The sequence below is a fragment of the Cervus elaphus genome, chromosome 27, assembly GCF_910594005.1.
Source record: "Cervus elaphus chromosome 27, mCerEla1.1, whole genome shotgun sequence".
Lineage (NCBI taxonomy): Eukaryota > Metazoa > Chordata > Mammalia > Artiodactyla > Cervidae > Cervus > Cervus elaphus.
Genome location: NC_057841.1, coordinates 35,003,777 through 35,016,023, shown reverse-complemented (window position 1 = coordinate 35,016,023; position 12,247 = coordinate 35,003,777). Strand labels below are relative to the sequence as shown.

General features: G+C 39.8%; 1 protein-coding gene across 5 annotated transcripts in view; it reads right to left on the bottom strand.

The window, feature by feature from the left end:
* The window catches only part of ZNF521 (zinc finger protein 521), a 304,769-nt gene that overhangs the window by 20,952 nt on the left and 271,570 nt on the right, over positions 1-12,247 (bottom strand). For all 5 annotated transcript variants that reach the window (XM_043888860.1, XM_043888859.1, XM_043888858.1 and 2 more), the window contains 2 exons: positions 10,771-10,902; positions 8,193-8,308 (listed from right to left, as the gene is read on the bottom strand). In XM_043888860.1, the coding sequence (XP_043744795.1) occupies positions 8,193-8,308; positions 10,771-10,902 (248 nt within the window). The remainder of the gene's footprint in view (positions 1-8,192; positions 8,309-10,770; positions 10,903-12,247) is intronic.

Sequence of the window (12,247 nt, the reverse complement as noted above, 5' to 3'; positions counted from 1 at the left end):
TTTAAAAACTGAGCTGGGGTGCCGCAGAAATGAGTCAAATGTAAATAAAGTGGTTTTCGCTTATTGGCCGAGACCTCTGTTGCTCTTCCTTTGGTCCTATTAACCGCTTGATTCTTGAAAATCTGATGAGCAGGACACATGGTGAGGCGGTGAGGGCCAAATTCAGAAAAAGGTGAGCCCAGGCTATGCCTCCAAGCATGCATACACAGATTAGGCATTTATTGGTACAAAACGGGTAATTGAAAATGCATTCACTCATTGAGTCCAAATGAGTTCATTGTGACAATCCTGCTTATCCATCTTTCTGGATGGATGTTTGCTTAATTTCTAGGTGCAGTTTTATTAAAAGCAGAATAAAACTACCTCATCTTTAGATGCACTGTGAATGCTATAAAATTTTAAACTCCCTTCTTTACTAAAGAAAAACCCCAGCTTTTTGCTACTGCTTAGATGACAGGAAAAGAGTGGATGCAGGGTGGGAGGAGAAGGGTGAGAGAGAGAGAAGGAAACAGTCAAATCGAGGTGAGTGGTGCCCTATTTCTTTGTCCTATATGATTAACTTTCTGCCTTCAATGGTAAGGCCAATCAATCCTGATTGAATTATCCAATATTAACAGCTGAAAGTGATCAAAAGTAATGGTGAAAACACAGCTCCGATCAATAAATCAATGCAAATGATTCGGTTCCTGGAGATCCGATCAAATAAAAGAGATAGATCAATTTAACCACTGAGCAAATTAAGTGGAAGCTGCTGTAGCACCAATTTACTTCAAAAGCCCCGAAGGCCACAAAGCAGAGAAAGGAGGCGGTGGAGAAGTGGGCCAGTTCCAGAACCACATGTTCACTCGACATGATTTACACTCCTGCAGACTTCCGCGTCTATAAGGTGTGTTTAGGGGTGTGATTTTGGCCCCGAGAACAAGAGACACACAGAGGTCCGATGGATGGAAGGAAGTGGAGAACGAAGGTACCAGGCGCAGGCCACCCAGGAAGAGGCAAGACGTGTGTTGTTATGTCTCTTCCCACCCCGTACACTGACTGTCCTCTCCCAAATGATCAATATGGAACCTGGCTATGGCGGGCCAGTTGCAGTGATAGGCAATTCTTTCCAATCTGAGGGTCCCAAAGGGAAACCGAATGATTAGAGACAAAGCAGGACAGGGTTCTCTGAGTCTTCCAGTTGGAGTGTGGATGCCATGGTATGCTATGCTAAGTCGCTTCAGCCATGTCTGACTCTTTGTGACCCTAGGGACTGTAGCCCACCAGGCTCTTCTGTCCATGGACTTCTCCAGGCAAGAATACTGGAGTGGGTTGCCATGCCCTCCTCCAGGGGATCATCCCTACTCAGGGATCGAACCCACATATCCTACATCTCCTGCATTGGCAGGTGGGTTCTTTTACCACTAGTGCCACCTGGGAATAATGAAAGCTATTTCAAGCTCTGTTAGAAATAAAAAAGCAATGGAAAACTACAGAAAAGTTGTGAAAAGAAGAGTATGGGGGGGGGGCCCACACGGTTTTAAAGGCACTTCGTATAGAAGTGCTGTGAGCAGTAACACACACTTTTCCACTTCTCTTGTTTGCAAAAGAGAATTTCCACCTGACCCAGATTAAAAAATGAAAACAAAATAAATCTAAAATAAACCTTTCCCCACACCACACTTAGATCCTACCTTGTCTTACGTAAAGGGCCCAGATAAAACTTTTCATTTTGGCCACTTATCTTTAATTTGGAAAGAGGGTGGGAAGAAGGGTAGGGTTTTGAAATAACGTTTCTGAAAGCAAATTTAACGTTCAGTTTTCCCATTGTGTGCTAAAAAGAAAAACCAAAAATAAAAAGAAGCGCAAGGCTCTTATATCCCTTGAAAAACATGAAGGCTTAAAAATAAGAATTTTTACCTGGAAACCAGTTAACATGAAACTATGTCAAGGTATGATTAATTGGGAAATTATTCCAGTGAACTAGAACAGAGAAGTAAGGAAACAGGACGTGTCTGGTATAGAGGTTTTATTTCCAGGTAATGATGGATCTTGATTTTGTTTACTGAGGTCAGCGAGAGGGAACAGGGAGAGGACCTGGGAAGCAGAGCTCCTCCAAGGCCTCTCCTCTTTCACACTCTGCCCTGAGGGCTTAGTATCAGCTACTCCACTGCACTCTCAGCAGGACCCTGGGAACTGGGCACAATGCTTTGTTGTCTCCTACATGCCCATTTTACCAATGATAAAACCAAGGCTCAGAGTCCATCGCTCGTAAGGAACAATGACCAAAATCAAACTCTGGTGGTTGTTCTCTGTACTTCATGCCCTCTCCCTTGCACTAAGCTGCCTATAGAGAAATCAAAGCAAAATAAAACAAGTGGAAAAAAACCCCATAAAAGCTATTTTTAAAATAATCATTATTTGAGATTTTTATGGATGGTGATCTCTCTCACATTCACAGATATCAAAATCATATCCGTCCTTCAAAACCAGCTTGAATGCCTCCCACGTGATGGCTTTCTCGATTATCCCAGCTGGAGAATAAACATCTTCTCTTGGAATACTTAGAACTATTTATTACATATTACCTCATGTGAACATTAATCATATGCAAATCTTATCTTTTCTAGTAGACAGTAAAGATGATATATTTCTAATTATTTTTGATATGTCATAGAGAGCTTGGGGCCGTGGTAAATTTAAAATGATAAAATTATAATTTTATAAAGATTTTAAATCAATCAATATATATATATTTTTACCAAATAATGACACAGGCAATGATAGCAATCTACAGTATGGCATCTGTGGTTGGGCTGTTAACAAGGACATTTTTTTAAGGTTCACTTTAAAAAAAAAATACGTTCAACCTTCTATTTTTAGTTTTATTTTTGGCCAGGCCATGCAGCTTGTGGGATTTTAGTTCCTCAAGCAAGGGTGGATCCCATGGCCCCTGCAGTGAAGGTGTGGAGCCTTAACCACTGGACCACCAGGGAAGTCCCAACAAGGACCTTTAAATACCTCAACAAAGTGTTACTTAATACTCTGAGGCATGGGCCTGTATAACAATTATTAAAAGGCTGGTTTAGGTAAAGAGCTAAGTCAGTGAGTTGATCCAGTCAGCCACGTGGCAGCCACACTTCAATGCTGTATTGTTGTCCTATGCATCCCATCCCTTTGGAGTAATTCATTTTTCTTTCAGAAATATGACCATAGAACTTGAGCAACAATTAAGCTGTGGTGTGAAAAATATCCATCAAACTCAGGTTGATCTGGTGGGAAAGTGATTTGAGAAGTAAACCAAACAGCTGTAGAGACCATTATGTATTTAAACTTCAGTGATACCTGAAAGTCTTGGTGTGTCCCTCAGAATGTCAAATCACTTCTGTATTTTCCATGTGGAAAATACTGCATCCACGGACTAATGAAGAAAAGATCAAGTATCAAAATAATCTTTGACTCAAAAGAAACTTAATACCAGAAATCTCAGAGCCTCAAGTTCAACTAGGCCAATTCCCTCTCTTCCCACCACCGGAATTCCCTCCAAGTCCATTACATTCATGACATGATGCTTCAGAGAACTTTCTATGGGGACCCATTGGAAGAGGATGGTTTGATCTCTGCCATTGAATTGTAGCTTTTCTAGAGGCACCAATGAAACAGTAATTACTGTATTGAAAGAAAGTGGCCTATTCAACAGAATTTTTACAAACACACCACTTGCTCACACCTGTATAAACCATTCTGGATACAAATATGCATTGTAGGATATTATTCTTGGACCATACTATTCTCTCAAAGCAGCTTCCTTAAGTTTTGCAGAAAAAGTTTTGAGGTCTATTAGGAAAACATGTGAAACATTCAACATATTCATTTGCTTTTAAAATAACAAAATGTTAACTTAGTTCAAATAATGCACTCTTATTCCAAAGCACATCTTCCCGACCAGCAGGCTAGGTGGCCTTTGAAGTATATTAGAATTCCTTGCAAGAAGGGAGGAAAAGTCTACCAGAAGAAAATATGATATCCTGCCAGGAATTACACATTACACTTCTCTGGACTGGCATTTGGAACTTCTGGTCAGAAAGGATTCAGGGTCATGCGAAGACAATAGCTTCCACACTGGCAAGTCATAGATGGAGTGTTCATAGAAACAGAAGTTGTGTCTTGCTTAATTCTAAAAGCAGTTGTGGTCTGTAATGTCAAAGGATGACACTTGAGTCCTTCATTCCTAAAGATGGATAGTGTATTATGAGGAACTATCTGAATTCTGACTAGTATTGTAGGTGATGTTAATGAAAACAACACATCTCCATGTGTGTATGTGTGAGATTTTATACCCAACAAAGCACTTCTATCCTTGAAAAGATGTTTTTGTGTTTTCAAATAGGTATAAACAGTGAAAGAAATGTAAATTGTTTATTATGGTCATTAAATCATTTATGCACCATGACCACAGTGGTGTGTGTGTGCTAAGATACTTCAGTCGTGTCTGACTCTTTCCGACCTTATGGACGGTAGCCCTCCAGGCTCCTCTGTCCATGGGATTTCCCAGGCAAGAATACTGGAGTGGATTGCCGTGCCCTTGGCCAGGGGATCTTCCCCACCCAGGGATCGAACCCATGTCTCTTAGGTCTCCTGTGTTGCTAGGTGGACTCTTTACCACTAGCACTATCTGGGAAGCCCAACTACAGTGATGTTGTTCCTGGGCAATTCTATAAAATTACCCTATTAGTCTCACTCTAAAATAAGAGCCAAATAAACTATATGCTTTCCAATTGCCGATCTCCAGTTCCTGGGCATTGCATTTGGTTTATAAAATGCCTCTTGTGAAAAATCCTTCTTTCTGAACTAGTGGCATAAAAAAGTAGATGAGTTTAAGTGGAATGACATGGACCAATTTTAAAATCTCTTAATTTTCCATACCAAGGAATGAAATACTGTGGGCTGGTAAAAGGGCTTCCATTTTCTACTCGGTTATTATTTTGGTTACTGATCTTATTTTCTCTTGCCACCTCAATTTCAACTGATTTCCCCCCTCATTCTTAGAAATTAACAAAACCGTCTTTTTTAGTATCCTTACTCTAACTACTCTCTATATAGGAACTAAAATAAATATTTTAAAGTCATATTAACTCCATCCTCTAAGCACAGGTGTGAAGTGATGTGGGGATGAAGACAAATGCACGGAACTATGAGCCCCTAAGTTTAAATCATAAAAATCCAAAAGGTCTCAAAATTAGAAAAAAGTAAGCTCTGACCCATTTTTCTTAATGTATTGAAATTAAAAGCCACTGTTACTACTGAAGATTTTAGAAAACAGACCTACATAGATATTTCAATGACTGTGGATACTAGCTTTGTAATAATTATCACACATTAACTAACTATAAATATTGTTTTATTGAAGGAGTGATACACATTTTGAGTCTGAGTATTCACATTAAGGCCAAATATGTATGATTCTGAGGTGGGGTTAGAAAAGTAAGTCCACAGCTTTGGATTGTGAAAGAAGTCTTATTGTGGCTCAGATCACAATGTGAATGAATGAGTCAGAGGTGTTTTGAGAGATGTTTGACCTCATAAAGTCATAAAGACTCAAAAACTGAGTTCTGTGTTCTATACTATGTCTTCTATACCAGCGGTTCTCAAAGTGTGGCTTGGGGACCTCCGAGGGTCTCCTAGATCCTTGTGAGGAGTCTGTGAAGTTAAGACTATTTTCGTAATAACATTAAAATACTGTTTTCCCTTTATGCTCTCATTAGCTCATGAGTGTACAGTGGCATTTTCTAAGGGCTACTTGACAAGTGAAGATATAATTTCTCTGACAGCTAATAGGATCACAAATTTGTGTATTTTTGTGTTTAAAATGTTTCTCAATTTTGACTCCTAATATGGAAAATATTAATACATAATGTGAGTGTGCACAGTCGCTAAGTCGCAGTGGACCCTTTGCGGCTCCACGGACTGTAGCCCACCAGGTTCCTCTGTCCGTGGAATTCTCCAGGCAAGAACACTGGAGTGGGTGCCATTTCCTACTCCTGGGGATCTTCCTGATCCAGGGATCGAACCCACTTCTCCTGCACCCTCTGCATTGGCAGGTGGATTCTTTACCACTAGCGCCACTTGCGAAGCCCCTCAGTACACAGTAACCCATGTACACCAAAGTGCTTTGTGGTCTTCAATAATTTTTAAGTGTCAAGGCATCCTGCTATCAAAAAGGTAGAGAACCCCTGGTCTATACACTAATGGAAAGACTGTACAGTGTACAGTCTGTGAAACTCCAAAATACACTATGAAAGAAACCTGGAGTCCCAGAGAATGTGTTTAATTGCTCACTTTTGTCTGCTAGCCAGTGTGCCACATGTCACCACTGCCAGAGTGGGGGGCGGTTCTGATGAAAGACACTGAAGTGACCATCAGGTCAGTAGTAGTGTTGTTGTTTAGTTACTAAGTCACATCCCACTCTTTTGCGACCCCATGGACTGTAGCCCTCCAGGCTCCTCTGTCCATGGGATTTCCCAGGCAAGAAAACTGAAGTCCTTCTCCAGGGGGTCTTCCCGATGAGGGATCGAACTCGCATCTCTGGCTTGGCAGGCAGATTCTTTACCACTGAGCCACTCAGTTAGGGTTAGGGTTAGCATTAGAATCTACAAAAGTGAACTTGTTGCAAACTTTTCCCCAGAAACATTAGCAGGAAGCCAGTCTCTACAGAATCTCTACAACTTTGATTTTAAACTATTAGGAATTCTGCTTCACAGTTTACATATTAATTAACAGCATCATTTAGGCGTACTGGCCATATCCTTTAAAATCTTAACACAAAGGACTTACCCTTCCATACATATTGCAGTAAGAATATTAGTTTTCCAATAGAAATGTAGGTTATTTTAATGAAATGTACTTAGTTTGGTGCATTGACACATCATAACAACTAAATGGCACCACCCATTCTTTCATGTGTTTTTTATCTTACGTCTTTATTTGCTGTGTGTTCACTGATAGGATAAAAATTCCTTATTTTGATACAAAATTCACATAAATATGGCTTCCCTACAGCCCAAGGAACTCTAAAGCTGCCCTGGGGTCCATAGCGTGGGATGGGAGATGAAGAAGTAGGTGGGGCTTTGGGTCCCTTAGTCCTACCTCAACCATGTCAACCACATCAGACCCTCTTCTAGTTATTTAGGAAATTTGATACCAAAGGGAAAAAACATCATCCTTACCCTATTTTAGTCTAAATAACTTTATGGTTAATAGTAATCTTCACAATAATGAAATAACTGGGTTCTAATTCATTCTCCTCCAAAGGCACCAACAAGATTTAATAAAAAAATTATTACTCTTATATTATTCCATCTGAAAAATGAGGATATATATTAGACCCATTTTTTCAGATGAAGTAAGAAGAAAAAAAACATTTATTTCCCTTTTATAATAAGTGACATTTCTGGGTTAGGATCCAGGTCTCTGACTGATACCAGTCTATTGTTAAGAATAATCAAATTGACCAAACATTTCTATTCTATTTTAGAGTTTATACCCCATATTCAGAACTTTTATTTCATTGTACCTAACAGCAGCCCTGTGAGTGTTACATCTTGTCTATCATTTCTTCACATCCAAGGTTCAGAAACATTATTGACAAGCACAAGGTCACACATTTTTCAAGTGCGACATTCAAAGCTAACATCTTTGGGTGCCAAAATTTGTACCTAAAGGCTGCCACTAAATAATAATTATTCCATTCCGTTAAGTAGAAGAAACATACTGGACAAGAGTATAGCTTCTTCCCTCTCTTCCCTTCTTCCTTCCAATTTTAAGCCCCTCAGGACAACAATAACCTGGACATCCATCCAGCTTGAAGCCCAGTGGGAACAGAACATGAATAAAACAGGGTTTGGGAGAATGGGCCCTGACGAACGAGGTGAATGATCCCACAGTCCAATAAACCTGACCCTGCAGTCTATCACACTGGGTCAGAAGGTCCAATTATAGGTCTGTTCTAGTTCTTTTTATGATTGACAGCAGCCAGAGGCAAAATGACTTTGGTGTCTGTTAATCCAGCCTCTAATTTTCCCTTTGCCCCAATCCATACAAAGCATCATGGTGGCCCAGGGTGAGTGATACAGTGAATCCAGACTTAAAATGCCCTTGTTTCCTATAAGTAGAGCGACCGAGTTCAATGCCCGTCCTCCCCATGGGGACATTACCTGCAGCTCTGTTTGGAAGAAAAACTTCTGTGGACATTGCGTGCAGTCGTAGATCTTGTCTTCTTGTCCATGGGCAGAGAAAATATGCTGCTGCAACTTGTTTGCTTGAACAAACACTGAAATGATAAAAGGAGAGTGAACTCGGGGTTATTTTCATTCCGAAATGCCCTCCGTCGATGGATCCCTGTGAACTGCGGCAGAGGAATGGACTGAATGGAGTGCCTTCTGGGTGTGACCACTGCCAGGGCCCAGGGGAGAGCAACGTCACACATGCTTAGGGTTGGGTCTCTGGCTTTTCTTAAGATGCACTTTACCGAGCACCTAATTCAACACAAACAGCTCCAGAGTAAAGGTTTATCGAGGCCCTGCTCCCCATAAATCTTTTAAAATGAAAATTGTCAAACGCACAGCACTGTCTGAACAGAAATGACTCTTATTTCTCAGCAACCCACAGGTTACAAAATCATAGATGCCAAAACCCAGTTTATTGTATTTGCCTAAAGTTACAGCTAGCAAACAGTTCTCTATTTAAATGTGTTAATGCTAAAAATTATATCCCACAGCTACTCTGGGGCACTGTCTATAAATGTGAAACAGAACGGCAGGTAAATTCTCTTTGGATACTTTAAGATCAACTCAGCCTACACACGGAATGCAAGGGTTTCAATAATATAAACATGTTCAATTTTAATGACTACAAAACAAGGCCCTAAGACTGTGTAACAGTTTACCTAGGAGACATACTATTAATAATTAAATTGTATATGCCAGAGGCAGTGTTTGGGTTGGGAGAACTGACTTCTGATGGATGCCTGGTGCACTGTGACCTAAAAAAGTTTGCATCTACAATATTAATCTGTATAGGCAGGGAAAGGATTTATTAAAGATGTTGGCATTTGACTTTGACTCTATTCTAATCATTAAAATTATTCTAATTGCCAGCCAACCTAAAATATTAGAATATTGTTCTTGTGAGTCATACATTTTAATCATATTTCTCATTACTTTAAACATTGCTCAGATTTCTTCTTGCACTTAACATGCTTTATATTGGAAGAGAATTTTTGTTTTGTTTTTTTCTAAAATTACTTCAAGATACACTAAACAATTTAGGTCTGTCGGCGCTGGAAAAGCAGACCGTTCATGATTAATGCATTTTTGTCTTTTACCTATATCAACCCAAAGAAATGAGGTTTTGATACTGATTTGCAATGAATCTCCACCTAACGTAGCACATTTTACGAGGCTTCCGGCCATAAGATGAAAGGGCTATTTTATTAGGGGTCTTAATCATGAAGAGATCTATGACCAGTCCTCCTTATGAGGACTTACTATGAACTTTTATAAAGAAACCAGACTCCTGACGCATCGTATCTTTAGACAAATACTACGTTATAGTAAAACATAATATATATTTTTTAAATAAAAAGTTAGAGGAATCAAAAAATAGTTCTAAAAGAAGGAGTGGCCGAATGGGATGCAACTACTGAATGAAGGAGCCTCACAGGCAAATGGTCAAGACAGAACCACCAACACAGTCTGGTAGTATTTAACTGGAACACGGCCTCTTGCTTTTGATTTAATCACAGGACAGAAATCTACAGGCTGAATGCAGTGAAGGTTAACAATCAATGCTTTGGAATTTTGCCCCACAAACCAAGAAGGCAGATTTAAGAGAAGGATATATTTTTGTTTTGTTTTGCTTTTTCTGACAAATAAGAAGGGCACATAGCCTTGAGGGGTTTGAACAATGAGTCCAAGACACAGGCAAAATGATCACAAAGGATTTTCCAAAATAACTTTGTCACTGTTACAGGAGCAGCAGAAATGCGTGTGATCATATTTCAACCCTTATGGGCTTCAAATTACAGTTTCTGATTTACATTTTTTTTTTTTTTTGCTGCTGCTTCTGCTGAAAACTGTAATGTTACAGCATCTCATAAAAGTTTCTTCTTAAAAGCATAAACATAATGCTGTTGTTCAGTTGCTAAGTCATGCCCGACTCTTTGTAACCTTGTGGACTGCAGCCCACCAGACCCCTCTGTCTTCCACTATCTCTCTGAGTTTGCTCAAAGTGATATTCACAGGAAATAAGACCTCATCTAGTCTGTTTTCTAGTTCAAAGAATTGGAGGAGGGTTCTAACAATGACTTTAAATTTCATATGGGGAAATGTTATAAAATTCTCCGTGTTTAAATAACAGACATGTGTTGACAACACGGCTGTACTTTTAGTCTCATGTCTTGCTATGAAAAAGCTCCCTTTGTCTCGCTAACCTTTTAACGTCGAGGGGAGAAAAGTGAACGGAACATGGATGTCATCTCAGAAACGGAAGAGTGCAAACTTCGGAGAGAACTTGAAATGCCATTTGTTCATCCTGACAGTTAACCTTCCTGACCGTCTGAGCCTTTAAAGTAGGCAGCGATCAATAATGCTAATCAGCAGAAATCAAACATCTTCTCCCTAAATTGAACCGCAGTCAGATCTGTAAAAGGCCACAGCAGTGGGAAAGCATGCCTTGGTAGGAAAGACAAGTGGCCAAGAACCTCTCCCGAGCTTTCCAGAATCATCTTCCTACCTGTAAAGCAGACGGGACACTTGAAGGTGCCGCCCATCCCTTCAAAGCTGTGCTCGATCAAGTGGCACTGTAGCTTGGCGGGGGAGTCGAAGGTTTGGCTGCAAAGCTTGCACTCGTGATTCAGCCCTTCATCTGTCAAGGAAAGCACGTGAGCAGAAAAGGTGACGCCCATCACATCTTTGCCAGACTAGTGAGTTACCTATAACTCTGTACATTAAACTCTTTCCAGCACCAAAAATCAATCAGTAGTAGTATATATGGGTTCTGGTTAATTTCACATTATTTATGAATTTATATCAATTGAAAACATTTCTGGAATTTAAAATCGAACGATAGTCCCAAGGCAGGTTTTATCTTACGGCAGTGTGTATGAAGCTTTGAAAGTATAATTGGTAAGTCAGTAATGAGGCATCTCCTTTCCTCTAACTAGTAAGGTTTTATGTATATTCAGTTGCTCAGTTGTGTCTGACTCTTTGCAACCCCATGGACTGTAGCCCACCAGGCTTCTCTGTCCATGGGGATTCTCCAGGCAAGAATACTGGAGTGGGTTGCCATTTCCTTCTCTAATCAAGATTTTATAGGCTGTGTCTTCCCAAAGTCCTAAAACAAAGGGCCCACAGAAGAATGAACTACTTCCCCAGGCCTTCTGGTTTATCAAGAAGGTTCTAGAGCTTTCTATTACTAACCATAGGTTTTTTTAGTGGTTTTCCCATTGACACAGATTTTTATACTTCCAAGATTTTCTGGCAATTTTGAAATATTATTAATGCTCATAGTATTCTATAAGTGTTATTTTCCTGATTGGCACTCCTATCCTCCATATCTTCTCAGTGCATTGTTCCCTTTATTTTTTATCAGTATCAGTTCAGTCATTCAGTCGTGTCCGACTCTTTGCGACCCCATGAACTGCAGCACGCCAGGTAAGACAGTCTCAATTTTACCCCCCAGATCTAGCCTCTGCCTGTATTTCTCCAAAGGCACTTTGATGAGCTCCAGGCTCACTTTGACTAGTCCTGGTGTTTTCTTTGATAGCTTAGAAACAAGATGGTAGAGAAATATTTCAATGTAATAACAATTGTTATATAAAATGAAAAGTTTGTGTTGTAAATAGAAAACATCATTTGTATGCTTTTTCATCAAAATGTTTATGAAATTATGCACTTAAGGATTATTCTAACTTGTTTCAATTTTCAGTTATAAGAAATGAAAACCAGTAGCATGAGAATGAACAACCCATCGCTTTGGTGCCTACTGTGTTCCAGACACTGTTGTTCTAAGACATGAATTCACTGAGTTTAACAACAACAACTACTCTTATTCCCCTTTTAGAGATGAGAAAAATGGTGCTCAGAGAGTTGAACTGACTTTGCTCTGAGTCACAGGAGCAATTTTGGTGGAAACAGAACTTAAACCCAGGCAGCCTGGCCTCAGGATCCATGATTTTAGCAGATATACTATGTCAGAAACCAACTACTCC